The sequence below is a fragment of the Sturnus vulgaris genome, chromosome 5 (genome assembly GCF_052056855.1).
Source record: "Sturnus vulgaris isolate bStuVul1 chromosome 5, bStuVul1.hap1, whole genome shotgun sequence".
Lineage (NCBI taxonomy): Eukaryota > Metazoa > Chordata > Aves > Passeriformes > Sturnidae > Sturnus > Sturnus vulgaris.
This window is the reverse complement of record NC_142247.1, coordinates 14809441-14836708: the sequence shown is the minus strand read 5'-3', so window position 1 is coordinate 14836708 and position 27268 is coordinate 14809441. Positions and strand designations below refer to the sequence as shown.

The 27268-nt window shown below is 39.5% G+C and overlaps 1 protein-coding gene across 1 annotated transcript in view; it reads right to left on the bottom strand.

Moving 5' to 3' along the window:
• RAP1B (RAP1B, member of RAS oncogene family) overlaps positions 1-26992 on the bottom strand; it is a 31022-nt gene extending 4030 nt beyond the window's left edge. The window contains exons 1-6 of the mRNA XM_014879920.2: positions 26821-26992; positions 7784-7868; positions 6364-6432; positions 3684-3740; positions 2477-2617; positions 395-538 (exon numbers count right to left, since the gene is read on the bottom strand). Coding sequence (XP_014735406.1) covers positions 395-538; positions 2477-2617; positions 3684-3740; positions 6364-6432; positions 7784-7840 — 468 coding nt within the window. The 5' untranslated portion in view covers positions 7841-7868; positions 26821-26992. The remainder of the gene's footprint in view (positions 1-394; positions 539-2476; positions 2618-3683; positions 3741-6363; positions 6433-7783; positions 7869-26820) is intronic.
• Positions 26993-27268: the final 276 nt, after the last annotated feature.

Sequence of the window (27268 nt, the reverse complement as noted above, 5' to 3'; positions counted from 1 at the left end):
CAAATAAGGAGATATATAGTGGAGAGGCTTTTGCATCCCTTTTACTTTACAGGGCAGCTAATTTTAACTAAACTTTCAATAGTTTTTTTACTTACCATTTCAAATAGTGTTAACACCAAATAACTTAAATCAAATAGTTTTAATGACTTAACTCCCTTAAAGATCTTTAAAAAATAGAAGTCTAGCAGTACAGTCTCAATTAACAGAGATTGTATCAACTAAGGAATGGAACATGACAGAAACATCTCACAATAGCAGGGTACAGTTTTGTCTGTAATAGTGAATATTATTCATGATTTTGTTAGTTTTCCTTGACAAACAGTAAATAGTTATCAGGACAGTGTCCCATTTTTCTACCCTGACATCTCTCCCCATCACAGGTAATATGCCTTACCTCGTTAACATTTATCTTTGATTTTGCAGAAGACTCTAAGAATGCACAGTTATTCCATTGCCTTGCTAGGTTCTGACCTTGTTCCTTTCCCACAACTCTTTCATCTTCCAAGTCACACTTATTGCCAACCAGAATCATAGGCACCTAAAGAACAATTCAATGCCAGCAAAGAAACAATTAAAATTTTATAACAGTAAAATGTAAATGCACACCTAAAAGCCATCTGATTCCTTAGAGTATCCTGATTTTCAGAATAATTAAGCTCTGATATAACTGAAACTTAAGTTTACAGCTGTGGGATATTTCAATCTCCAAATGAAAGTGACTGCATTTTGGCTGGCTTTTGGCAGGGCAATAGGGGGAATGGTTTTAGGATTTAGTACACTGCCAATTGAGCAAATTTCATGTTTTTTTAGAGGACTTAATGAGATTTCATTTTTAAATGTTTGAGTCATCAAGAAGACTACTGAAGAATTTACCAAATGATTCTTACAAATTCCAAAATCCTGGAAACAGCGTCCTGTGCTGGGTACCATGATGAAGGATGCTAAAGCTCCTTTCACCATTCCTCTGCTCTCAGCATATCACACAGTTCTTATTAGCAAGCTACAGCGTAGAGAGAAAAGGAACATGCTACCTTACCAGCATTTCAACTACAGAAAATGGTGAATTGACCTTTATAGCAAGAAAATGCTATAATCTATTTTTCTCCTTTCCTTTCTTTTACTAATTTGAGGACATAGCTGAAGTCCTCACAGATTCAAGTGATGAAAAAAGGTTTATGATATTTTGACCATTTAATTTCTCCCTACCAAGAAAGCAAGCCATACCTAAACTCTGACATACGAGAAACTTTTTCTGTGAATTCCAATGGAAACTAAAGTTGCAATTGAAGATTATCTTTCTCCTGATACTATGGAATGCCTTTCAGGACTGAAGGGTCTCTTCCAAAAAATATAATTCTAAGAAAATACCGCCAAAATGATACTAATCACCATAAATATAACACACAAAGTAAGATTTTAAATATCATCACATTTATCTTGGTCTTACTGTACAAAACTAATTTTATGGTAAACAAGGATATAACTTGGTAGATTGTGGGTGCGAAAGGACCACGCCACTTAAATATTAACCTTTTGAGATACATTTGTGATAAGTAATAAATTACTTCAAGAAGAAATCTGCTGAACATAGGCAAGACCTGCAAATACCTATGGTCAAGGAAGTGCAAGGTGGTTTGTATTAGAAACATCTTAATGAACTTCCCTGAAACTGAAATGGTTAATATATTCTGTGTCTGTGTATGCAGAAGAATATGCAGATACATGCACTAAGGAAGGTATCAAAAGTTATCAAAATTTGCATAAACACAGTTTAAATGAGATGATCACACTTAAAAACTGTTAATTGCTTTTTTTTTTTCTTCAAGAAGGTAGTTTTTCTGCCTGAAGGCTACAGGCTACAAGGTGTTTCTGTTAAAAACACTCCTACTGCTGATTTCACATTTGAAATGTTTCTTTCCTTTATTAGGGGACCAAGCATTCACTTCCTCCAACAGCTATAAAGTTCTTCTCATCATTTATAAAATATGATGTTTTAACCTCACTTGATAGCTTTAATAATGCTAAGAGATGCATAATAGAAATTGTGTGGAAATAGGATGACCAAACTTAATTGCGAGCAGACATAATGTAAAAGCTACAGAACGTGCAAGTTTAAAGGTTACAACTTAAAATTTTATGCTTTTAAAATACCATAAACAGTAGGGATATTGAGTAGAAAACTTCACTGATAGTAATTAAGGGAACAATAGTTGCTTTAGAAACGTTTGCTGCAGTGTAATGAATAAGGTTATACCCAGTTTCAATTAAGGTATTTTAAAGAAAGAGATTAAACAATTCTCCATATAACACACGACAAGTTACATTTCTCCAGTTTATCTTAAGAGCTGCATTTCTGTACTACGCATCTACTAGTTCATACAGCTTAACTTAAAACTTGGAGACCACCTGACCACAGTGTGTACACTGCAACATGCTAATGAAAACTTTAAGTATTAAGAATTTTTAGAGATCTTACATCATCAGTGTCTTTGACTCGAAGAATCTGTTCTCTTAGATCCTGTAAATCATTAAATGTGGACTGAGCTGTGATGGAATATACTAATGCAAAACCTTGTCCATTTTTCATGTACAGATCTCTCATTGCTGTAAACTGTTCCTGTAATTAAAAAAAAAGACAGATGTTGCATTTAATTTTTATTTACTTGCACAAGCTGCTATAAACTTTAGGTCTAGTTCAGAGAAACTAGATTAATTTCATAGGAGGGAAGTACAGTAGAAGGTACAGTATAATCTGTAGATTACAGAAGCTGAACTCCTCCTGAATCTCTCCTAACACACCAACATTTTCTCCATATCCTGATAGTTCCTTAAAATGGATCATAAAGGCATCCCTTTTCACCCCAGTTTTGTAGTCTAGGCAATGTTAAATTCTACATTAATTTTCAAGGAGATGGACTAGAGGATGGAGACACTCAATAGACTTGCCACATTTCCATGACTTCAGGGAGAACTGATATTGCATATAAAGACTCGTTGGTGCACTCTTACCAGTACAGCTGTAGAATGGCATGTGCCTCTTTCGCATTGGTGACTTGGCTATCTGGTGCCTGATCACTCACTCCCTGTCCCTTGCTGTATGTCAGATGAAAAGTGCAATTTATTTCTAGAAAACAGCCACTCCATCTTACTGTATATTTACAGAGTATTAATCTAATAGGGAATTTAAATAAGTTATTATTGGACCAGATTACTGCCACACTTCAGAGAACACATGTTAAACTCCAAGGGTCTTTTAAACTCACTGGAATCAATAAAGGAAATTACTGGTTTCAGTAATTTTGGAACTTGTCAGAGAAAACCCTGACCAGTATGCAAAGGGTCAGCATAACCCTTGTGCTTTGAGCTCTTATAAGCTGACGGAAGCAACACTATTTTTATCCCAATGTCACAGTGCATCTCACACACAAAAGAAAAAGGACATCAGAAGACAGCACGTATTCTCTACAGCAACAGAAATCAAGTCTCAGTGGCCAGCGGGTCCTGATTTTTTTCTGGGCAACAAACTTAAAACAAGAGCACAATCTCTTTTTAAATGCTCTATTTCTTTCCTGTTACAGAATATGAACTCATGGGAAACTTGCAATTAATTTTCTGCTGCAATACTCAAGTTTTTTTTAAAATATGCTGTATATCAGTATTTAGAGAAGTTGGTTTTTACTTACCGTTCCTGCAGTATCTAAGATTTCAAGCATACACTGTTGTGCATCTACTTCAACTTGCTGTCAAGAGAGAAAGATATGGTTATAATTTTTAATTTTTCCCCTTGCAACTCTCCCCTCCAAAGACACCAGAAATTATGTGATTTTTTTAAAAGCAAATTCATAATGCATAAAGTAACATAATGGCTTAAAAAGACTGTATGGATATACACTTTGAAAACAGCAGGAAGAAGCCTTTCAAAGAGCCCCAGTGACATTTTCAAATGCAATGTCAGCAGCCAAGTACCACTTTGCAATGTGATTAGGGATTTTTGATTATTTAAAAGGACGCTGCTAAATTTGTAATGATGGTTATCAGCAACTAGCACAACTAATTTCCACTTGTTTCAGGGATCATCATAGATTGAAAGAAAAGTACAAGTGAAATCGAGAAAACTGGATTGGTATACTAAGGCTCATTCATAGTAATTTACATCTACAAGAGAGTAAGAAGTACACAGCAAACAATTAAACAGCCACCACTGAAAGTGGTGTCCCCAAAACAAGCCTTTAGGAACACTAATTAGAAAACTGACCCAGCTTAGAAAAGTTTGCAAAAATTGGAAGGTTTAAGAAGACAGAACAATTTCTGCATTCATTCCAGAGTTCCTCTATCTAATGGAAATACCTCAAGGAAATGGCCCTGAGGGCAGCAAAGAACATGGAAATGCCCTCAAACTGACCACCCACATTTAAAACTTTTTTTTTTTTCTTTCAAGCTATTGGCAAACTTCCCTTGTTTCCGTTTGCATGTGAAATTCCTAGTTAACAAATTACCTCTTCTGCATTTATGCACTGCCACTAGTTTTATTTGCAGCTTTTCTTCTGCAACTAGAATTGAGCTGGCAACATTTCCCCTCCTCTCACACCTCCCCCATGCCTCCTATGGATTATGATTCCTTAAAAATAATCACTATTTTAACAGGTATTGTTGCTGAAGTTATTCAGCTAATTAAGCAGCATTTATTCACTTCATGAAGAAATATTTGGGGAGTAAACTAAGGCATAAAGTTTCAAGACTTCAAGCTCAAATATTTAGACGAACAAGTCACATCCTCTCAACTTTAAATATTATAAAATTGTATTTAACATAAATAACATAGAATTTCAACTGCCAAACCAATGTATTTGGAAGTCAAGAAGCAAGTCAGAATTGTAACTAACAGTGAGAAGGTGAAAATGACTACATAAAGTATTGTCCAGACTTTAGCAAGACTTAACAATCTGGCTGATTTGAAAAGAAGTTATTACTAGTTATTTCAGGAACAAACCTAAAAGGAATATTATAAATCTTTATTAGCAGGAACAACAAAAGTAGTAAGCAAGTGGCAACATTTCATAGGATGGCATTACTTTTTTAGGCTCCATGGAAGCAGTCTTTGGAAAAATTCACCCAGCAAACATAATTATTCTATTATGACCTAAAGAATGTAAATATATAACAAACACTGATATATGGTAAAAAATTCCTGCTTCTCTAATACAGAAGGTGTCAACATAGAATTTGGTTCTGCTATTGTGTGTTTAATAATAGTTCTAGCTTTGGCTGAAAGCCCACATACTTAAGACAGACTTGGGTTTTTCCGACATACAGTTTATATGAGGTCAAAGAAAAGAGGTATGAAATGATTATTTAGCTCTCACTAATTCCTTCTCTGTTCAGAAGAGATTCTGGTGACTGAAGGCTGCAATAGTTCTTAATGCACCACCTTTGTTCCAATACATATGTAGCTCAGTGCTGAAAGAGGAGGTCTTGCAGTTAGCCCATTCCTAGCTAAGGTTTGCGCATCTTGCCTCCCTTGTATAGACACCAACATTTTTGTGGCCACATGATGAGCAAGATCAGAGTATTAATGCATATGAAAAGTAATTCAGCTAAAAAAGACAGATAGATTAAGCAACTGACACAGCCAAGAACTTATCTCTTGCACCAAATGGTTAATGGTAGCAGTTAGGATATAAATTATCTTAGTCTGGAATCTTAATCGTGGTCTCAGGTGAAACTGAAGAGTGAGCAATATGGAGATTCAAGATGATGCAAGCAAAATCAGACCTTTCAGCCTGTCATGCTGAAGACAGGAAGAGAGAAATTAACAGGCCACTTGCTGTAAATGCTTGTTCATTTATGACAGGTTTGTGTTAACTTATTAATAAAACAACAACTCATCTAATGGAAGCATATCTAGCTATCATTTAAATTGTTATGAGTACAGTATGATAGATGCCTCCAGTGTTCTAAGGGTGTGAACTTTTTTAGCTATTTTTCTAGCAGTAAAATAGCTTAGTAGCTCCAAGTCCAAATGTACCTGTAAATACTAACACACAAATAAACTAATAATAAATATTATAAAATTGAAAAGTGGTAATGTTTTTTGTATTTTTTTTCAATCCACATTCCCAACTCTGACAATGAAATAACCATTTTATACTGACTAGCCAGCAAGATATTATGCTTAAATGTTAAAAAGCTAGTCTTGAATTATTCCTTTTAAACAAGCTTTAGGACAACATTTATATTTCAAATTTGTTATCTGGTTTAATATAGCATTACAAGGCATATCCATTTTCAAGCACTAACTCAAATATCAGACAGAAATGTAAAGCTGCAAAACATTGTAACACCAGAGAGGTCTTTTGTATATACCTTTCTATAGGAGTCTTCTATCGTAGGATCGTATTTTTCAACAAATATTCCTTGAACAAACTGTACAGTCTGCAACACAAAAGTTCTTGTAAGATTCTCTTGCATAGCAACATTTTGTAAACGTTGTACACAAATCACTGTTCTAGGCATATACTCTGTTAGCCATTACATTTTTAAAGCAAATCAAATGATTGTCATAACAGAAAGTTAGATGTGTATGAATATTTAACTATTTAACCATTAGATGAAGCAATGCTACACTTTCCTTTATCCACTGTCACATGGAGGGTAAGAATTAAAGCATGCATCGATTTAAGGTTTGCCTAACTCTTAGAATCAATATTAGTTTCTAGCTGACCAGGCTACAATATAGCTGCACAGCTTTTACATCTGTATTTAGAACTACTTCATCTTCTGCTACTTATCTGCCAGCACAGGAATTAGTCAAAAAACAACTGCCAGTCTTAACTACACTCAGTAGTTCCTGTGTACCTATCACGAAGGACATTTTTAGCACAAGTCCAATGGAATTTAAGACTCAATGGTCAAGTCAGAGCAGTCATATTCAAATCCAGAAATGTTGCAGTGAGACAAAGAATTCAGAAGTGAACAAAAATGTTCTTTCACAATCTAACACGGTTTGTCACTTAAGTTTTTCGTTATGAACTGCTGTGAAAGAGAATACTTCTTACTCAAGGGACTGCGTAATCTCTGGAGCTTACTTTATGGTAAGGTGCACAATTAAATGGAAAGATGCAAAGGTCTTAGGTGGCCTGAGAACGTAATGTTTTGTGAATTTTTTCACTTCTAGTCTAGGTCAGACTAAACTGTTCTGTAATCATTTAATTGTAAATAAAAGCACACATGCATTTTAATCATCTACCTGCCACAGCTATTTACCTACTTTCACAGAAAGGATGCAGCATACACATTAAACTCTCTACCAACAGGCAAATCTGCATTTCTATCCACATAAAAATATTAGTGCTAAAGACACTGCTATCAAACATTAAGCAAACAGCACCACGAAAATCTTTCTAGAGACAGGATTTACAGGGTCAAGCTAGTTCATATCCTTTGAGAGATTCACAAAGGAGCTTGATTTCCCACAGAATGATAGCTGGTTTATCTGTCAAAACCAGACACCCCCATAATGCTGCAGCTCTGCACTTCACTGCACGAGACTGATCAAGCACCATCAACCAAACCCATACGAGAACAGCAGCATGTGAGAATGCACCAATGGATGCAGATGAACCCAGGAAAGGATCTGCTAGCCATGATGCCTCACTGGGCATTACTAACACTTATATTTATTAGTGCACACTAAAATAAAGAATCTCTACTTAGTAGAGAGTGTATTAGAGAAAAAAAAATACAATAAACCTAAAATAATATACTTGAACTGCCTCATACTTACCAGAGCGGACTTTCCAACACCTCCAGAACCAAGAACCACTAGCTTGTATTCACGCATGATGCAAGAGATAAATCACCCTCAATACCTAAAACACATGAAACAACAGTCTGATTAAAACTTAATCTATATGCAGGAAGTACAATAATGACACCACAATCCAGCTCACTAAGCAGGGTTTGATAAAAATTCCTTAGTTAACTTAACACAGCAGATATTTTCTAACTATCAACTCTTAATGCAGCTACAATAAAATGCTACAAACCATCAGATACAGTATTTGCTCTGCTTCATTACTGGTTCTCCCATAAATATTTAATAAACCCCACTATACTAAAGCTAACAGTTACTATTCATAAGAAATAATTATCCAAGAGGAGATAGCATGAATTTTATAATTCTGAAACACTTAAGCACTAAATAAAGAATCACAGAGACTTTTAGAAGAAAATTAAAGTCTCTCCTTCCCAGCAAACAAATACTTCTTAAAAAGAACAGCAGGATGCCAGAAATCATTTTTCAAAAAAAATCCCATGCCTAGTCTGAAAACTGTTTAATGTTCCACTAGATCTACTATGACTCATTTCATGAGCAAGTGGAAGCAACTAAAATAGTGTTTTGAGACTATACCTCTTCTACAAGCTAGATCTGCTTCCCTGTTCCATACTAGCCAGTGTGGCTACCAACAGCAAACTAGATCTGTTTGCTCATTTTTGTTGCAAACTGACCCACCAAACCAAAACAAGGCCACAGATTTTGGGACATGTCTTTGGGTCATACTGCTCAAAAACCCACACCACCTCTTACAGTTGTGCTGGCAACTGAGTGACTGTCCTAAAGTAGGACTGTTACTGCTTCCCCAAGAGGAAGTTTTCAGTTCCTTTCCTGCAGGGACTCTAGCACTAAGCAGATTGAGTTACCCATTTTCTCCCCTCTCCACCCTCAAAGAAAGATGAAACCCTCCCCAACTAATGAATAATCTACAGGCCAGAGAAAAAAAAAATGCAAGGATCCAACACAGGTGCTTGTGAAAGGTAAGCAGGGAGGAAAGTAAGGTAAGAAAGACCCTTCTTATCAGCAGTAATTTGACAGCATCTCTGAAATCTCTGAAACACCATCTGTTAGGTGTTGAGCGCAAAATGCTAAGATGATTGACACAGAAATTAAACCACCATGGTAGAGTCCCGCCTTTACCATCACTGATTAAATCTACCGATTGTCAGAAGACTGAGAAATCAAGAGACCAGGTCCTATTTCTTTTTGCAAATGCATAGTCTTTCGATTTATTTAAACTGTCCCTCACAAAAAGAATACAAAGAGAAAGCTTTATGGAAATAATTGATCTGATGTCCGGCAGAAGAGATGTCTCCACAGGCTTTCATTATCAGTGCATTTTGAGATTCTTTAGTGATTTTCACAGCTAGTAAGACATCTTTTCACTCCCAACTTAAAAATTCTTTCCCTCCCTACAAAATTTTTTGCAAACACAGATCACGAGAACTATTCACACCACAAATTTTATCTATTTGGCACCACTGTAAATGCTGTTAGATCCACAAATCTGTAAATTGTCCAGTCTTTCTATAAACACAATTGTTTCGAACTGTCCTGAAAGGCACCTCTCAAACTCATGATAAATTAAGCCTTTAACTACATTACTGTCATTTCTTTAAAACAAACATTCAGTTATCCTTTTATTTTTAGAAGGGTATCACTAGAACGATATAAACATTATGGATGTAGTGGAAAACCCAGTACAGTAATCTGGGTGATCTGCAGCAATTTCACTGTCTTTAATAGAAAAGTTTAAGCTGAATTTTTCAGTCCTCAGAATGAAGTTAGCAACTAAATATGGAGATACCAATAATGAAGGCTGACAGTAGTTTAAAAGCAACAGAACTTCAGCAGCAGGTACCACATATCTGTTTTAAGTTATTTCTGACTTTTTCTTACTCAATGATCCACTATTCCAAAGAAAATTCCAAATCCTGAAATAAACTAACTTGGTTTTAATGAGAGACTGCCAACTTCATTTTTGGCTCTGAAACAGCAATTCAGGAATTTAATGCAAGCTGAAGTTTCTTTCAGAATCCAGATTTTGGAAGTTCAACCCTAAATATCCAATCACTGTACAACATTCTGGAGCTGATTTTCATACTTTAAGTGGTGGCACACAATCAAAACATATATATACAGTATTACAGCTTGGTTAGGCAATATTCTTAATCAGTGAACATCTAAGCAAAAAGCTTTTTAATATCTTTGAGGATAAAGTTAGACTGCAGCAGAGGTTAAACATTTCTCTGACCTTCCCTCCAAACTTGGGCAATGGACAATACAAGTACTACCTTCTTTCACCGTGACAATTTTTGGTCATTTGTACAGTTACTCTTTAACTCACCAAGAGCACACAGTAATGCTTTATATATGCACACACCCATATAGCATAGAGGTAGCTTGGCACCCCTGCACTGTTTGTTTTCACCTGGCCATTACACCTTGGAATGGAACACAAACGAGTGTATCCTCTAAAACACTTATAATAAGAAAGCTAACCTGGACATCCCTAACACAGCAGGCAGCAGAAGCACCATCTATAGCCTGCTGCCACTTAAATCAACCATCCCATTGCCTTTGAGCAACAGTACTGATGCCACTTCACCTTTCTCTTACTGTTTTCTAACAGAAAAGAAAACTTCAACTCCTAGCTGAAAGAGCTTTCCTAAGAAAATTTTCCTGCTTGCAGATCTTTGCCTCCTCACCCAAGAAACCACTGGATCATGTAGGACACTGCCGTCTGCTACACTATGATATTGCTAAAGCCTAGCACACACTTTTTCACTGATCAGTATGCCTGATGGCTGCAAGCATGCCTCAGACTTCAGCTCTTATCCTTCCTGAGCTTGACTTTCCAGTGATTCCCAGATAAGCTGACCTGCTTCTGTTGTTGATCAAAACTATTTTTCCATATCAGATCTTGTAGAAACTGCTGGCATCCTAAATCTCAATCACACTCTTACTTTATTTTTCAATTGACACAATGCTTGACTCTGGAACTAATAATGTATCCAGATTCATCTAGTGCCAACATTTTGACTCATTAATGACAAGCGAACGGGAGAAAAAACAGAACACAAAGTCTAAAAGAGGAGGTTTAAGCCATAACACACCATATCTGGCTGGCATTTCTAGAATAAGCTAGGGTCAAGTCCAACAACAGTATCTGTCTCTAATCCCCTGATCACTTCAGGGATACAAAATGAGTGTACTCAAACAGGCACAACAGAAATAAAGACACTAACGTAAGTGAGCAACAGATAAGCAAGACATCCCCAGATTTACTAGACACTTGGGAAGTGTCTACCTAACTACCCAACAATTAGATACAAGTAAGTTTAAACTAACTTATTCCTAGCAAATATACGAAGTAACTTGTTTGAATCCCCCTCTTCATTTAATGGAGTTTCTTTCAAGAAGCAATTTTGCTTTAAAGGCTGTCTACCTATAAGGTGACTGATCTGCAAAAAGTGGGAACAATGCCAACTTTCCTTTGCTTTTTAATTTTTCCATTCCCCTATCTCTAGACAGGAAAATACCATCAACTATGGCCCCTATGCAGATGCTCAAGAGTAAGAAGATAGAAAGCATGCAAAAAACAAGACCTTTTGTTCCCATTTCATTTGGAGCAGGTACTGCCTTTTAATGGCTGAGTTGAGTATTTATATGCACAGATATATCTGACATAACTGAACTGTCGAGTTGCCTAATGTAAGATTTAGTTAGAAAAAAGGAGGAAAGCTACTCTTTAAAAAACAGTACTATCACAAACTTGATTCTAATGCTGTCTTGAGTACAGTTTCTCAAAAGTACAGAGCTCAAGTCTAGATTGCCTCCGTTAACTGCCAGTGACGCCACAGGAACTGCCTTGCACACTTCCTGAGATGCAACTGTCCATAAAATCACTGTGTCTGTGCAGCCTCTCCCACTCGTCTGTTCATATTACTTTTTGTACTTAGTGCATTCCTGCAGTGTATTAAGCTAACTGGTTAATTCTACCTCTTCATGGCATACTTAAAATTAAAGTATTTGATAAACTAGAAGAGCACATGCACACACTTGATATACATATGGATACTTTTCCCAATAAAGATTCTCTCTGAAGGACATCTTTGAATAAGCCCATTAGAACAGAAGCAAGAAAGGTTAACCAGGACAAGTCACTGAAAATGCAGCATTTCAAAAGTTTCACATCTGACAAGAACTGTGAAGGTGGAACTTGCTTTCTGGTTCTGTCCTTCTCAGACAAACCAGGAAAAAGTGCCTCCTGCACATTTTCTTCAATAGTTTCTTGAAGCATGTGTTCAGAAAAACACAAACGAAAGATGATGCGAAGGAAGTTGAAGAACAAGTAACCTTATTATAGAGGTGAATGGAAAAAACTGCACACTTACTGCTTGTAAAGCTTTTCTAAAAAGCAACCACGCAATGAAGAATTCAAGGAAATTTATATACTATTGGTAATTGGGCTTGATGTGATAGTTGTGAAAGTGGAGTGGGTTTTTAAATTTTTTTATTTAGTTTTCTTTCAACTCCTTCAGTTTAAATTTTGGGTTCTGACTGAACTTTGTTATCTAAGGGATAGGAAAGCTAATAATCCCATTTTTTCAAATGACATTAAGCCATATGAAGCTGTAACTGGAGCTCAGCCCCAGGCTGAAGACATGAACTAAGTACAGTCACTAACTTGAAGATATCCCCAAGACTTGCTTATATGAACTAGTTGTTCAGGTATGGAATAAACTGGCCCTCCCAGAAGCCTTATCGTTTTCAGAAGAGATCATGATTATTTAGCACTTCATAGATACCATGATTCTTGTTCAGACCCTGACATTTTGGTTGCACTGTATTCACTAAAATTTTCTTAATACTTTTGCCTCAGAACATTTACCTCTCTGGAAAAAAGACTTTGTTAGAAACGCCTTGAGAACAGCACTCCTAAATTAATCCCAACTATTTGCATGAGAAAAAAAAAAAGATTCAAACACTAGATTGACAGATGAAACAAACTAACTGACTGGTTTATCTACTTACAATTAGCAGTGGTGGGAAAAAAATCCAATCTTTTTCTCAGAAAGGGGATAGTAGCCCTGAGAAGAAATAAGATAACACTGGCCAGACATTTGGAAAAATAGCGCTAGTTCAGTCACGGGACCATTCAAGCTTAGAGGATTACGTCTGTCCAGAGATGTTTCTCTATTCTGACACTGGAGTAGTCTTAGATGGCCAAACCATCCAGATTCCACTATGTTCTGAATCTCCTGGTTTAGAACCTTCTCTTCAAGTAAACAACTAATTAAGAGAAGATATGTGCTGTTCTTAATATTCCCCAAATACTTACACGTGAGATGTCCTAAATTCTTACCTCTCAACTGTGACGAGGGTTCCCCCCTGGCCCAAATAATTTCAGTGCACAAGCAGAATTTTGACAACATAGCCCAAAGTGGAAGCCTGTTCATTTTCACCAACTTTTTCAGAGGTTTTAGAAATTAAAGCAATTCAGATAACCCTTACTCAACAGGGTAAGCGTACCTCTTATAAAAGAGAAATTGAAATACTCCAGAGCTGACTTGGACGCATTTACAAAAACTTATAAAAAACATTCAGAAATCAATTCTAAAAAGTTGATCGGGGTCTAATAAAGATTTTCATACTCAAGATTCCTGTAAGTACAGCTATTTCATTACTAATGCACACTCTCTGGAAACAAATCAACTGTTCAGTAAACAAAGCTAGAAGCAATTTTCATTTCTAGACTTTACCTGCTTTTGATAGTCTCTGGTCTTGACAAACATGTATTTCATCAGCTGAACAGCTATTTCTTCTGGGCAATAATACTCTAGTTTTTCTTGGACAAAAATAGCTCTTCAATTATGTTCAAATATTTTAACTGATATCAGACAATCTTCAGAGGATTTTCAAAAAGCTGTCTGGGTGGTTAAGCTTATTCAGTGACATGAAATCATACTAACCACCTGAGAAACAGTCAGAGACCTGTGAACAAGCGACTGCAGCACAAACATGGCAGCAAGGTTTAACCTGCTCTTTGAACAGTCCACAGGGACACTTACACAGAAAATGCTTAACCAAGTTTTCCTCCTTCCACTGAAGGGAGCTACCTTGATTAATACTGCACACAGGGACCATTTTTGCAAAGCAGCTAACATATCTAACCTTATGAGACTAGTTCCACTGTCTATAATTAGTATAGCTGAATAAAATCTGATTTCTTTTTTCTTAAGTCAAAATTTAGTCACAGGTAGATTTTAAATTTAAACATAAATTTAATGATGTTGTAAGGGTAAAAACTCCCTACTTAAAGTCACTGATATCTCAAGATGGAAGTTTCCTGATGTGAGAGATTAGCAATCATGCACAACTTGCAGTAGATTCACACAAAATATAAAAAGAATTTTCAAAGCAAGTGATGTAATGAACTTTCTTATGCTACTAAGAATATGCTATGCTTCAACACTTCCTGAGTTCAAGTTTCAACTTTATGCAAAAATTCTAATGTGTCAATTCAAATATGGAGTACCTTATAAAGCCTATGCTATAGAATCTATTTAAACTCCAAATGGAATTTGTAACATTTATCAGATACATTCTCACTTTTTGTGGCTGTTTGCCACAATTTTTCATTTTCTCCCTATTCCTGTCAAATAGTCACCATCCCCCAGGAAAGTTGTTTGCGAATGTCCTACCAGTCAGACTTACAGTTAAAATTATGACCTCAGAATTCCTGAAGAAACTGAATTGCAAATAGTTTTTATGCTTGCAAGAAAATCCAGACAGGCTATAAACAGAAACAACACACAGATTTTAAAAAATACAACAAGTATATTAAATTCAGAAAATATATAATTACCATGTTACAATATCTTGCTATGCATAAGCTAGATATTCAACTATAAAGCAAGTTCTGATAACTGAGCCAGCAATTTGATGCTGTGAATTTGGCTCTATTGTCATTACAGAGAAGGATCAGTATTTAGCCCTACAGTTTTTCCAAGTTATTGCATTGCCACCTCATAGTATACACAACATGCTTTACCTGATATGCATCCTTCTGATTAAAAGCAGATGTAAGTATTTGTTTGCCTCCATAACTGTTACAATAAATTTTATCTTTCAAGCTTCAAAACAAGGTAAAACCCAGCAGGACTACAAGTAAGGCATGGAAGTTTTCTGAGTTAAGGTATTTCTTTTGTAAGTGCAGTTTGAAAGTTACTTTAAGCTTGCCAGCTGGCTTAAGATACTCTTCTTTGGAAAGAGGCATCTTAATTTCTCTTTCAGAAGCAAGACCTAGTCTCAAATTCCATCTGGTATCTGCTTAATATCTGGCAATCCTAGCTCTACTTTGATTGTGACACTGGCTGCTGAACTAGTAAAGCCTTGTATCAGGTTTCCTTCTACAGATGTAAGCCAATGCTGGGTTTAACTGCAATTCCAGGATACCTTTTGTCTCCTGATTATTTTTCTCCATAACCTACACATCATACACACCCCTGGCAATGCCAGAGCTTGCCAATGCCAATGTATCATTACTTGCACTGTCTTCACTATAAGAAGTTTGGGTTTTATTCAGGTTTGTTTAGATTACCAACATATCATCAAGCCACAGATATAAAGATTTCATTCAACATTTTATGATGTTTTGTTACTGGCCATTTAAACACAGCTAGTGTAGGCCCTTTATGTACAAAGTACCCTTCCACAGTACAATTTACAGTAATTCTATTACAAATCAGGTTGGTAGCCAGAGACAAGTCTTACAAATTCCCACATGTCATTTTAATTAAGATTAGAAGTTTTATCTATTGAAAAGACACTGATTCTGTGCAAATTGAGACTACTCACTACTAGCATTCATTAACAGGAATAAAATTAGCTCTTTCATGATAACTGAACCATACCAGCAAAGTCCCAAGTAATTGCAAGTCATGTTAAAACTCTGTTTTGACTCACAGTTGACGCTTCCCTAATAGAAACACGGTATTTGAACATAAGCAACAAACCTCACACAAAGTCACTCAAATTATACCTAACTTCACCAATGGTTCTTTTGTTACAGCTTCAGACATCTGTCTTGAGGGTAACATGAAAAAGGCATACACTGACACCCAGCAACAACTACTATTTTTTGCCACCTGGTTTTGCTACTTGTGCAATGATGGAGGTGCAACTTTAACTGCTTCTTTTCACAATTAACTTCATTAGCTCAATCCACTGATGAACATGAGTTTCTAAAACGTCTGACATGCTTAACTGAAGAGGGCAAAACTTGGGCAAAGCATTCTGTTCTGTTTCTGGCAGCAAGACAGTAGCACTTTGAAACTAGAGATGGTTGCTCTGCAGACAATGTCCAACCCACAAGAAAACCTTAACTAGAAGATGACAACTACAGACATCGACCTTCACACCTCTGCCCATATGGAGATACACAGACAACTTGGTTGTTCCTCAGTCAACTAAGCTGCCACAAGCTTCAGAAGAAGGTTTTTAAGAAAAGCCCCCAACACAAAAAACCCTCAACCAATTAAAGCTAAACCCCACAGAAAAAAATCCCTCCCAGTAAATTCCCCATCCCCATGTCCCCCCCCCCAAAAAACCCAAACACAAACAAACAGCCCCCATAAAAAACAAATTCTAGTTAATATTTGCATGCAAAGCTGTGAGCTACCATAACTCTGCATCTGCTCTGTGAGCAGCTGATGCACCTTAGCTCTCATTTAAGGGGTCACAAATTTTCAAGAGGTGAAAGATCTGTAAGTTAGGAGCACAACCCCAAAGGTAATCAATTCACACTTGCAAGCCTGAGCTCATGTCCTCTCCCATGAGGACACCTACACAAAAAGCTGAATAATTTTAACCAAATGAATTTGAATCACACTCATCCCCACACCACTTTCAATTACATGGACTAGATCTTTAATACAGAGTTGCCAAATTAATGAGGGTTAAGCTTGTTTAATCAAGTCTCCACAAGATTCTATTTGAATCTTCTTAAGATCACTCTAGTTCATGTTTAGACCATAATTCTTGGTTCCTCTGCATCTTCAAAGCTTGCCATTTTCTGGAGAAACCTGTCATACCTCAAGACTCACTTTGCTAGAAGTCAAATTTTATTTAGTTTGCATGGCAATGTTTTGCTAGCTAGGTGGCTCCTGTGAGAAGCTGCCAGAAGCTTCCCCCATATCCAATGCCAGATGGGCTCCAGGACAGACCCACTGCAGGCCAAAGCTGAGTTCATTAGTAACAGTAGCACCTCCGGGACAACATACTTAAGAAGCAGGTTGGAGGGGACAACTGCTGAGGGAACAACAGCAGCAGAGAAAGGAGTGAGAACATGCAAAAGCAACAATTCTGCAAACCCCAAAGTGAAGGAGGGGGAGGAGGTGCTGCATGGGCTGGCACAGAAATTCCCCTGCAGCTCATGGTGAGACAGGCTGTGCCACTGCAGCCCATGGAAGTGCACAGTGGAGGAGAGATCCACTGGCAGCCCATAGAACACCCCAGGCCAGAGTGGGTAAATACCTGAAGGAGGCTGTAATACTACGGGAATGACATGCTGGAGCAGTTTGTTCCCAAAAGATTGCACCCCTAGAAGGGATTTCCACTGGAGAAGTTTGTGAAGGACTATCGCCCATGGGAGAGACCCCACGCTGGAGTAGGGGAAGGGTGTGTGGAGTCCTACTAAGGAAGGAGGAGCAGCAGAGACAACATGCACATGCTACTGACTGTAGCCCCCATTCCCTACCCACTGTGCCTCTAAGGGAGAGGTGGTAGAAAATGTAGGAGCAAAGTTCCCAAAGCCTGGGAAGACGGTGTTATTAAGATTTGGGTTTATTTCTCATTATCCTACTCTGATATGATTTGCAATAAATTAAACCGATTTCCCCAAGTTCAGTCTGTTTTATCTGCATGACAACAACTGGCAAGTGATCTTCCCTGTCCTTATCTTGACCCACAAGCCTTGTTCTGTATTTTATCTATCTGTAGTGAGTTGACCTTGGCTGGATGCCAGGCACCCACCAAAAACTTTTTATCACTACCCTCCAGCCCCGGCAAGGGAGAGAAAATATAATGAAAGGTTGATGAGTTGAGGTAAGGACCAGAAGAGATAATTCACCCAATCCAATCAGAGGCAAAACAGGCTGAAATTAGAGATATTAACTGAATTTATTACTAACGAAATCAGAGTAGGATAATGAGAAGTAAAGTAAGACCTTAAAACACCTTTCCCCCACCCCTCTCTCTTTCCCCAGCAGCACAGGGAGAAGGGAATGGCTGTTACAGTCAGTTCATCACAGGTTGTTTCTCCCATTGCTCAGGGAGAGGAGTCCTTCCCCAGCTCCAGTGTGGGGTCCCTCCCACAGGAGATAATTTGCCATTAATTTCTCCAGTGCAAGTCCATCTCACAAACAACAGTTCTCCACGAATGGCTGCAATATGAGTCCATTCCACGGGCAACAGTGCCCTCAAACTGCTGTAGCATGGATCACTCTTCCATGGGGTGCAATCCTTCAAGGACAGGCTGTTCCAGCATTGGTCTCCCACAGAGTCAAAGGACCAGGACACTTCTCCATTGTGGGCTGCTCTCTCCATCAGTCTGCAAGTCCCTGGCAGGAGCCTGCTCCAGTGTGGGCCTCCCACAGGTTCACAGTCTCCTCTCAGGCATCCCCCTGCTTTGGTGTGGGTCTCCTCCATGTGCTGCAGGTGGATCTGCATCCTCATGCCCCTCCATGGGCTGCAGGGGCACAGCTGCCTCACAATGGGCTGCACCACAGGCTGCAGAGGAATCCCAGCTTTGGTGCCTGGAGTACCTCCTGCCCCCTCCTTCTCTACTGACCTTGGTGTCTGCAGAGCTGTTCGTCTCACATGTTCTCACCCTGCTCTTCTCTGGCTGCAATTATGACTGTGAAATAACTTTTTTTTTCTTTCTTCTTCCTAAATCTGTTATCACAGAGGCATTACCACCATTTCTAATTGGCCAAGTTTTGACTAGTGGCATGTTCATCTTTGGAACTACCAGGGACTGGATCTGCCAGACATGGAAGAAGCTTTTAGCAACTTCTCACAGAAAATAAGGCCCTATAGGCTACCAAACCTTGGCCATGCAAACCCAATACACTACTCCAAATAGTTGAGGAGGGGAGTGATAGAGCAGCTTTAATGGGCACCTGATGTCCACCCAGGGTCAATCCACAACAAATCAAACACACTGATAAGGTAACAGAAGATGTCCAAAGGCTAGTGAAATGCAAAATTGACTCTAGGGTTTTGGATGGGGAGACCTTTCTAAATAAAATCCCCATGTCTGTCTTCTAAGAGTAATCTATTATTTTAGCTATGACAATTACAATCACCACAGCATTTCTATGAGCATCACCACTACATCCTTAATCTTTCACTGAAGAGTTTAACTTTCAGCAAATTAAATACAAGCATCTCAAAACAATCTGTATTTTGGGCATAGCCCAAGCAGAAGACCCTGACTGTTCCAGTGAAACAAGTTTATCCTTCAGGAAATCAGTCTCTCATTCCTGCATTGCTTAAGGTGCCTGCAGTTTACCAAATGCTTACTCTGTTTAGGTTCTTGTGATCTATGACTTCAACCTTCTGTAGACAAGTCTGTGAACAGTTCCTTATTTTCAATTCTACCACAGCAGATTCAGCATTCAGCTCAGAAAAGAGGCTTCAGCTTTCCTCTGTGAAACTTATAGCATCAAAGTTCATTTAAAAAGTAGTCTAACAATAAGATTAAGTAAAGAATTGCATTACCTGTAAATACAAATATTTTTAAATTGACATTTTTCTTTGAAAAACATTTTTGCAAACTGCATCTTAAGATCTTGCCTCTGGCTAGAAGCAGAACTAGTTAGCAGGACTGCACATTGTTCGAAATATTGGGTACTGCACTTTATGTTCAAACTAACGTGCATTTAATGTTGGCTCTTCACCAGTTTCCTGGCTAAACTGGACTTACATTTTTGGCAGAAAAGGAGAACTTCAGGACTTTTTTTGTTCTTCAAGCATAAAACTGGACAACCTACTAGATCTTTTTCCATGTTAAATATTCTTATTTTCTCAATCTAATTTTTACTTACATCGATATAGCACTCTTCTTCTGAGATTACTCTTAAGAGTTTGATGAAAAGCTACACACAGATCAAAAGGATGCAATAAACACTTAATTGTAAAACCTCGTTTTCAACTCCTCAGTCTTTGCAGAATTTGAGCTATGACACTTATTTTTCTATGCAACATCTCTGGCTCAACCTCAATTTAGCTTTGGGCAATTCCTGAAATAAAATGTTTAGAGAGATCAGGACAAAAACCAGAGGATAATTAAAAATATAAACAAATATAAAAATGTAAGCTCAAATATAAAGAAAGATGAAAAGGTAAATAAAATAAGGACATACAATAAGTACAGATATACTTAGCTATGACTGAGAAATGCTTGCTTCCCTCTTTAGTATTCAGATTTAAAAACAAGTAGAAAATTGTACACAAAAGTAAGAATATTTGAAGACCAGGCATTTAGAGAAAAAACTAGTTATGAGTGCTTGCTTATTATAGTATTACAGCTTCTCTCTATTAATCTCCAAACTTACTCAATGCCAACAGAGATTTAAGTGCCAGGGTGTCTCTTCTTTGGTGAAATACCATCTAATCTGCTACTAAGTCAAAAAAGATGTATCAGAAAAATGGAACAGTGATACTCTCCAGCATGACAGTCAGCTATTCTTGCCTCTTCAGTGCTCCTCGATGCCACAGGACTACTACAGTCTCTTTGATTCCACCAAGTGACAATTTGATGACAATTTGGCATCAGTTTCTAGAAGCATGGTACATTCTGAAATAACTTATCTTGGTAGAGGTTGGATTTTTGAACGTAACATTTCACAGCACACAAAGAATACAATTCCAAGGCATCTCGAACTGTATACTTGTTGATATAAAACTACCTTGGAAATTCATCTATGGATTGGTATTATATTTGTAAGAATTCTGTAGCTGAGTTCACACTTGCTACAAACTTATTTTTGATGCTCCTCATCATAAAATCCATGAAAACACATTGCATTTTCTGTATGCTTCTACCAATATAAACAACAGACGGTAAATAACAAAAGGACCATTCCCTGAATGGGAAATCTACTGCCCATCAAATCTCCATTTTAAACAAGGGTCAAAAAAGACAGTATGATATATCCTTATTCATACTAACTATATAAACATAACTCCAGAAGTGCAAGAGTCAAGATTTTGCAAGCTGTATGAATTTATACACTCTCCCAACCAAAAGAAAATCCTTCAGCAATATTTTATGCAAAAAGCAATCGTATGAAGCCAAGTAGGTGACGTTTATGGGTCAATTTGTACATCAAGCTTTCAGAATGTTACCTTGTAGGTAGCTTCATAGTGAAAGATCACAGGAGGGTTACTGACCGCACCTTACAAACTCTAACAATCCCCCATAACTGCCTCACATTTACAAGATTAATAAAAGAGGTTCCTATACAGTGTTGGGCTGCTCCCCCACACACCTGGACACAGCTACACACACAGAACGGCTTGAATAGAAAGGGGCCTAAAAGATGATGTAGTTCCACCAGGCACAGACAGGGATACCACCCCCTGGACCAGGTCGCTCAGGGCCCCATCCAGCCTGACTCTGAACATTTTCAGCGATCAGGCATCCACAACTCAGTATCAACAGTAACTGTCACCCGATAAATAAATCAATCTAGTCCTAAACACTGTATTGCAGAGAGTAAGATTTTTAGGTAACTTCCACTTCAATGGAGATAACTTCCAGTCCACATTCCCGTTTACCCTTCTGAAACAGTTTGCACTTTCCACTAGCCTTCTAACAAATCACTTCTAGGGGAGGTATTAGACAAGATGTTACAGGAGTTTGATTAACTGCAAGCAAGGATTGTACAGTTTCACAACTTAACTATCACTGTTATCTGGGTTCTGACACACTCCAACTACTGTTCAGCATGCTATCTTCATCTCAAATAAAAAATACTGACCATACATGAAACCTCTCAAAAAAATCAAAGTAGTTGGTCTGACTCTGCAATTACCAAAACCACTTTCACTTCTGTAGTGCTGAAGTGCCACTCCTAGTAACAGGTCCTGTTATCTCCTGTACCTCCCCTCTGGAACTCCACAGAGATACCTCACAAGTGTCTGAGGCTCATCCTTGACAGAGATGTGGTGGTACTGTTGTTTTTTTTTTTTTGCTTCCCCCGATATATGAAGCATGCTTTTAAGAAACTTTTCTTCACTGTAGACATTAAAAAAAGTGAAGGCACAATTGGTTGGTTTCAGAAACAGACCGTGAGTGGGAAAAATAGGACAAGACTTCAAAAGCTAAGACAACTAATGCAGAGAAACAAAAAGAAACAGTTGCACGGACTCTGTGTTCACAAATTATTTCAGATTAACTGAAAACAAGGTTTGACTAGATACATTATCTGGCCAATAGTTAAGAAGTTAATTTAAGAAAAAACTTCTGCCATCTAATGTCACAAAAAGTTATACAGTAAAACATACTAATAGAAATGCTGAATTACAAATTTTCGTTTAATCCAGATCACCTACTGAAATTAGGTAATAATAACTGCTATAATTACAGCAAGTAAGAGTCACTTCAATGTCAACAAACCTTGCAGAGAACACATTCTCCCGAGTTTCTGTGAAAAGAAAAATAACAGACAGAGCCTTGCTTTGTCTTCAGTTATGAAAATACTCTTCCCCCGTTCCAGGTTTTCAAGATTGTCCAAAAATTTAATGATGTAAGGTTTCTCACAGCTCTACAGTTAGAGTTACGTTGAAAATTATTTCATGAATGAGTAACAGTGGCACACAGTATCTTTTTCGCAGAAGACCTGGTCAAGTCATTCAGATTTAGGCCAGCTTCCTGTGTTGCAACAGCTGCAGGAATGATACCAAGTGATCTAAGAAAGTACAGATTTCCTGAAGAGAATTTCAAGCTGGGGAGAAACATGAGATGTTGCTTGTCTGCCACAGGATGCAAATACCAGTCCACTAGAAGGGCTAGGCTGTCCTACTCCTGCACTATGGTCTAGCCTTCCTCCCTTGGTCAGGAATGAACTAACCATGTGGACTTACTTGACAGTCTCTTTTTGTAGTCGCATAGCAGGGATTTACTTCAAATAACATCAAGTCCTTAGATTAATAACTATAGAGGGCTGACTGGGACAGTGTACAAGCTATTGTCAAATGCCTCTTCTTCCTGGTTCACCTCTAAAAAGTTTCTGTAATTTTGTAACACACATTCCTCTAAGGTCTTATAGTGAATTTCACTCTACTGCTTCAATAGTAAAAATCACTTCTAAAACACTTCTCTTGAAAAAGCATCACCCTGAATAGCTAGAAGGCCCCCAAATGATTTTATATTTCAAAAGTTGCCTAATGGGCAGATTAACAACCTGGTGTTTATAGCCTTCCTCCCTTTCCTTGCTGCTAGAAGAGAGGAACATGCAGTATGTCAGGAGCTCATGACAGCATGCATGAGCAAGCACACAAAAATAAAAACCTTTTTCATTTTTAGTTTCCCAGCGTTTCTTTTCACACTCTAAAGCTAGAGAGATAAGAGTTTCAAGCCATAACCTACTGCTACTTTTGAAGGTAACCTCATTCAACTGCTTCATGAAGAAACAGTCTGTACCAGAAGACAAGGTCTTTTGACTTACTCCAAAGAGCAAACTGCCATAACTTCATCAAAATATTACTTCTACTATGCCTGTCTCACCCAGTTGCCTCATGGATGAGAGGCCTTAAGGAAAAAGCCATACATTAGATGCTCTAAGGTATTAAAGATCTACTACACTCAACTGTTAAACAACTTTGAAAACTCAGTCTACTTGAAAACAGGTCTATTAATGGCATTAAAGTACAAAAGCTGTTTTATGCAAGAAGAATAGAAACAGACTATCTTAACCACATCTGAGCAGGAAAACAAAGTTTGCCTTGAAATATGAAGGTGTAGTTACTGTAGATACTCCTTTAATCTCTCTGAACAAGGAGGCTGTCTAAAATATCCCCCTACCTGACCTAGATGCAACAGAACACAGCAGAAGTCTGCCCCAACTCAGCAGGGATTTAGCACACTGACACCACACAGTGCACTTCTGTCTGCTTTTGGATTTGTTCTGAGGTAAAGGAGTGGCAGCATTCACAACCACAAGCTAAACACAGACTTCTGTCGCACAGCTTATGCTGAGAGATCTGTTTTACTATGAGAGCAATTTTGATTAAAACTTAAAACTTGAGCCTAATCTGACAAACACATTCAAATGTCAGCTAGATATGTGAAAGTCATCTAAGCATTACTTAGAAAGGCCAATTCATAAAGGATCCGCCCACCCTCTCAGCATACATCCAAGGACAAGAGGACCTGTTTTTATCGGTAAGATATTCTTATCCTTAAGAGCACCTCTCTGTACCTAACCCCGAGCAGCTAGCAGAGCTCTGTGGATGACAGGATTGGCACAGTAGCAGTAAGCATCAAGTACTCAAGCACTTCTGTGACTCTTGCACTTCCCACATCCCAGATGATAGGTGGACAACTGTTTATTTTAGTTCCCTGTCACATTTACTAACTGTGAGATCACAAGCTACAATGTAGCCTTCAGCACACTTCCTTCCTCAGCCACAGAAACAATTTCTTTCTCCTTTTGTAGGCCCTCACCTAGATTCCCATCTGTTTGCCTCTGCTCCAGAAAGGCTCTCAATTAAAAAGACAGTCGGTTTTACTCTGCAAAAACTGGCACAGCACAAAAAGAACTGTCATGGCTCACTTCAGATTTATTTTTGATGAACTGTCCTACAGGAGAGCTTTGGAACAAAATAGCACAATTTTAATTCCACTCAGAAAACTTATCTGGTGCACATATATAGTTACAGCACAGGTACAGACAGTAAAAAGACTATTGGGTTTTCCCCCCCCATATAAAAGTTCTGGTCTGACTTTTTTTTTTTGGTCTTTCAACTCTGTTTTGCAGATTATTTCACCCCCAGGCAGACAGGTGCTTCAAGTATGATCATCTTTGCTGCAAGAAAGATACATGGCACTTATACTGCAGAGTGTAATTCCAAACTCAGTTTCTTGGGTACAGATAATGATACAGTTTTACACTACAGCTCTAAGTTAAACTTGAAGTAGCTCATATCACTACAAGAAGCATCCCTGAAAACACACAGGTACCAAAGGAATAAATCATCTCATCTAATTAGTTAAAGTTTATTTCTGCAAAGCCTTTAATGTGAATAGTTCAACTATCCCCCACTATTCACTCAGTTCATTTTTATCTAGAATGAAGTCTACAGGATAGATTCTGAGCAAGGGTAAAAAAAAAAGATGCAATGAATAATAAAAACGAAAAGACTCAACTCTACCAAGTTTGGCTGGATCTTTTCCCCTACCAAAAGCTTGTGATTTTAATAAAGAGACAAGAAATCCAAACTGTAGTAACTTAAATAATGTTCAAAGTTTTTCATAGAGAGAAGAGACTCTTTCCAAAGGGAAATACAGTTGTTTTTGAATGGTTATTCTTAAAGGCAATGTGATTGCTTCATTGCCTTTTAATTATAATTAAGGGAAATGAAGAGTGTTATTTGTCTCCTTTTCTCATAACAGTAATTTCAACATATACTTCACTGTGAAAGAGTACTGAAAAGTCTTTGTCATACACTGTCTACACATCTCATCCTGGGGTAAGATGTAGCTGTTATATGCAGAAAATTACAATTATACTAATCAAAACATCTAAATGCAAGAACACATACACGATCTACATGATTTTCAGGCTGGGCATCTCTGACTTGCCCTCTCTCTTGGAACTATACTACCTTGCTATTGCACCCCAAAGCAGTATAGAGAAAGACTTTCCTTTTTTTGTTTCGTTTACCCTGAGCAGCATAACCCATGCCTTCAAGATTGAAATGGGAGTAACGGTATTCTTTTTCCACAGAAAACCTTGGTTTCTCATTCTCTTTTGTAATCTAGGGCCAATGCGAGAACAGTCAAATTTGGTTTTATTCTCCCCTCTGCAAACTTTGTTTTCCTTCCACCACTTCTTCACCAACGCACGTAGAAGGGTACAAGGATCTGAGGCTCATTAGACGGGTTTGACGCAGGAAGTGTCAGTCAAATTCTTCCATTTGCTTTGACACGGGTGATGGTGGGGTGTTTAGACGAGGTGAACATCCCTGTCATTTCCTTTTCATTTTGTGATAAGCAGGAAGGGAACTCGCAGGCCACCGCGCTGTCTACTCGTCCCGGTCCGTGGCCACCCCAGGCACAAGCCGCGGCGGGCTGCCCCGGCCGGCCGCGCCCGGCCTGGCCCCCCCGCCTCGCCCCCACACACCGGCCGGAAAGAGCGAGCGGCTTCTCTCCCGCGGCCGGACTAGGTGGGGCTCGGCTCGGACTTCCCGCTGACAACGCGGGCGGCCGCCGGGCACCGTCCCCTTCCCCGCCCGCGGCGGGGCCGAGCCGGGCGTCACCCGCCCCTCCCCGCGGCCGTCCGGGCCCCACGTCGCGGCCCCGACCCGCGGGGTTACAACTTTCCGCTTCCGCTCCAACTTCTGCTCCGAGGACCGGCGGGCGGGGGGGCGGCGGCGAACGGCAGGGCCGGGCCCTGGGCCCTGCCGCGACGGCTGCCCCTCAGCGCCCTGCTCCCCCCACCCCTCGGGGTCCCACCACGCCTGAGGCCGGACGAGGCGGCTGCTCCCGGTTCCACTTCCGCCATGTTCCAGGCTGGTGCCCCTTCCCTCAAAGCGAGCCGCTCCCCGCCGTCGCCGCCGCCACCACCACCACCTCCCTCTCGCCGCCGCCCCCACCCCACCCCGCCCCGCCACCTGTACCAGAGACGCCGCGCCGCTCCCCGCCACAGCGGCCCGGCCCGGCCCGGCCCGCGCTGCCCCCCGCCGCCACCCACCGGACAGCGACAGCGCCTCCGCTCCCCGCCGACCGCGCGCCGCCGCCGCCGCCGCCTCGCCGGCCGATCCCGCTGCGCTGCGCCCGCTGCGCTCCGCTCGGCTCCGCTCGGCGCCTGTGCCGGGGCGCGGCTCGGGGCCGTCGCCGTGACGCCGCACGCCCAGCCTCGCTCTGGCGCGGCGGGGGCGGAGGGAGGGGCGGGCGCGGGGAGGGCTGACCCCGCGCGCCGCCCCCTGCGCACGCGCGCGGCCGCCCCGCCCCACCCCGGCCCGGTGCTGTGGGGGCGCTGGGGGGGCCGGGTGTCCATGAGGGTGCGCCGGGCTTGTGCCCGTGCTCGGTGCGCTCCAGGTGCCAGCTGTGGCTGCGTTACAGCTCAAAGATTCGCCGAAAGCACGCTAAGGTTGCCTGAAGTTAATTAAGAACGTAAAGAGCTGGAAAAGTAAATCCCA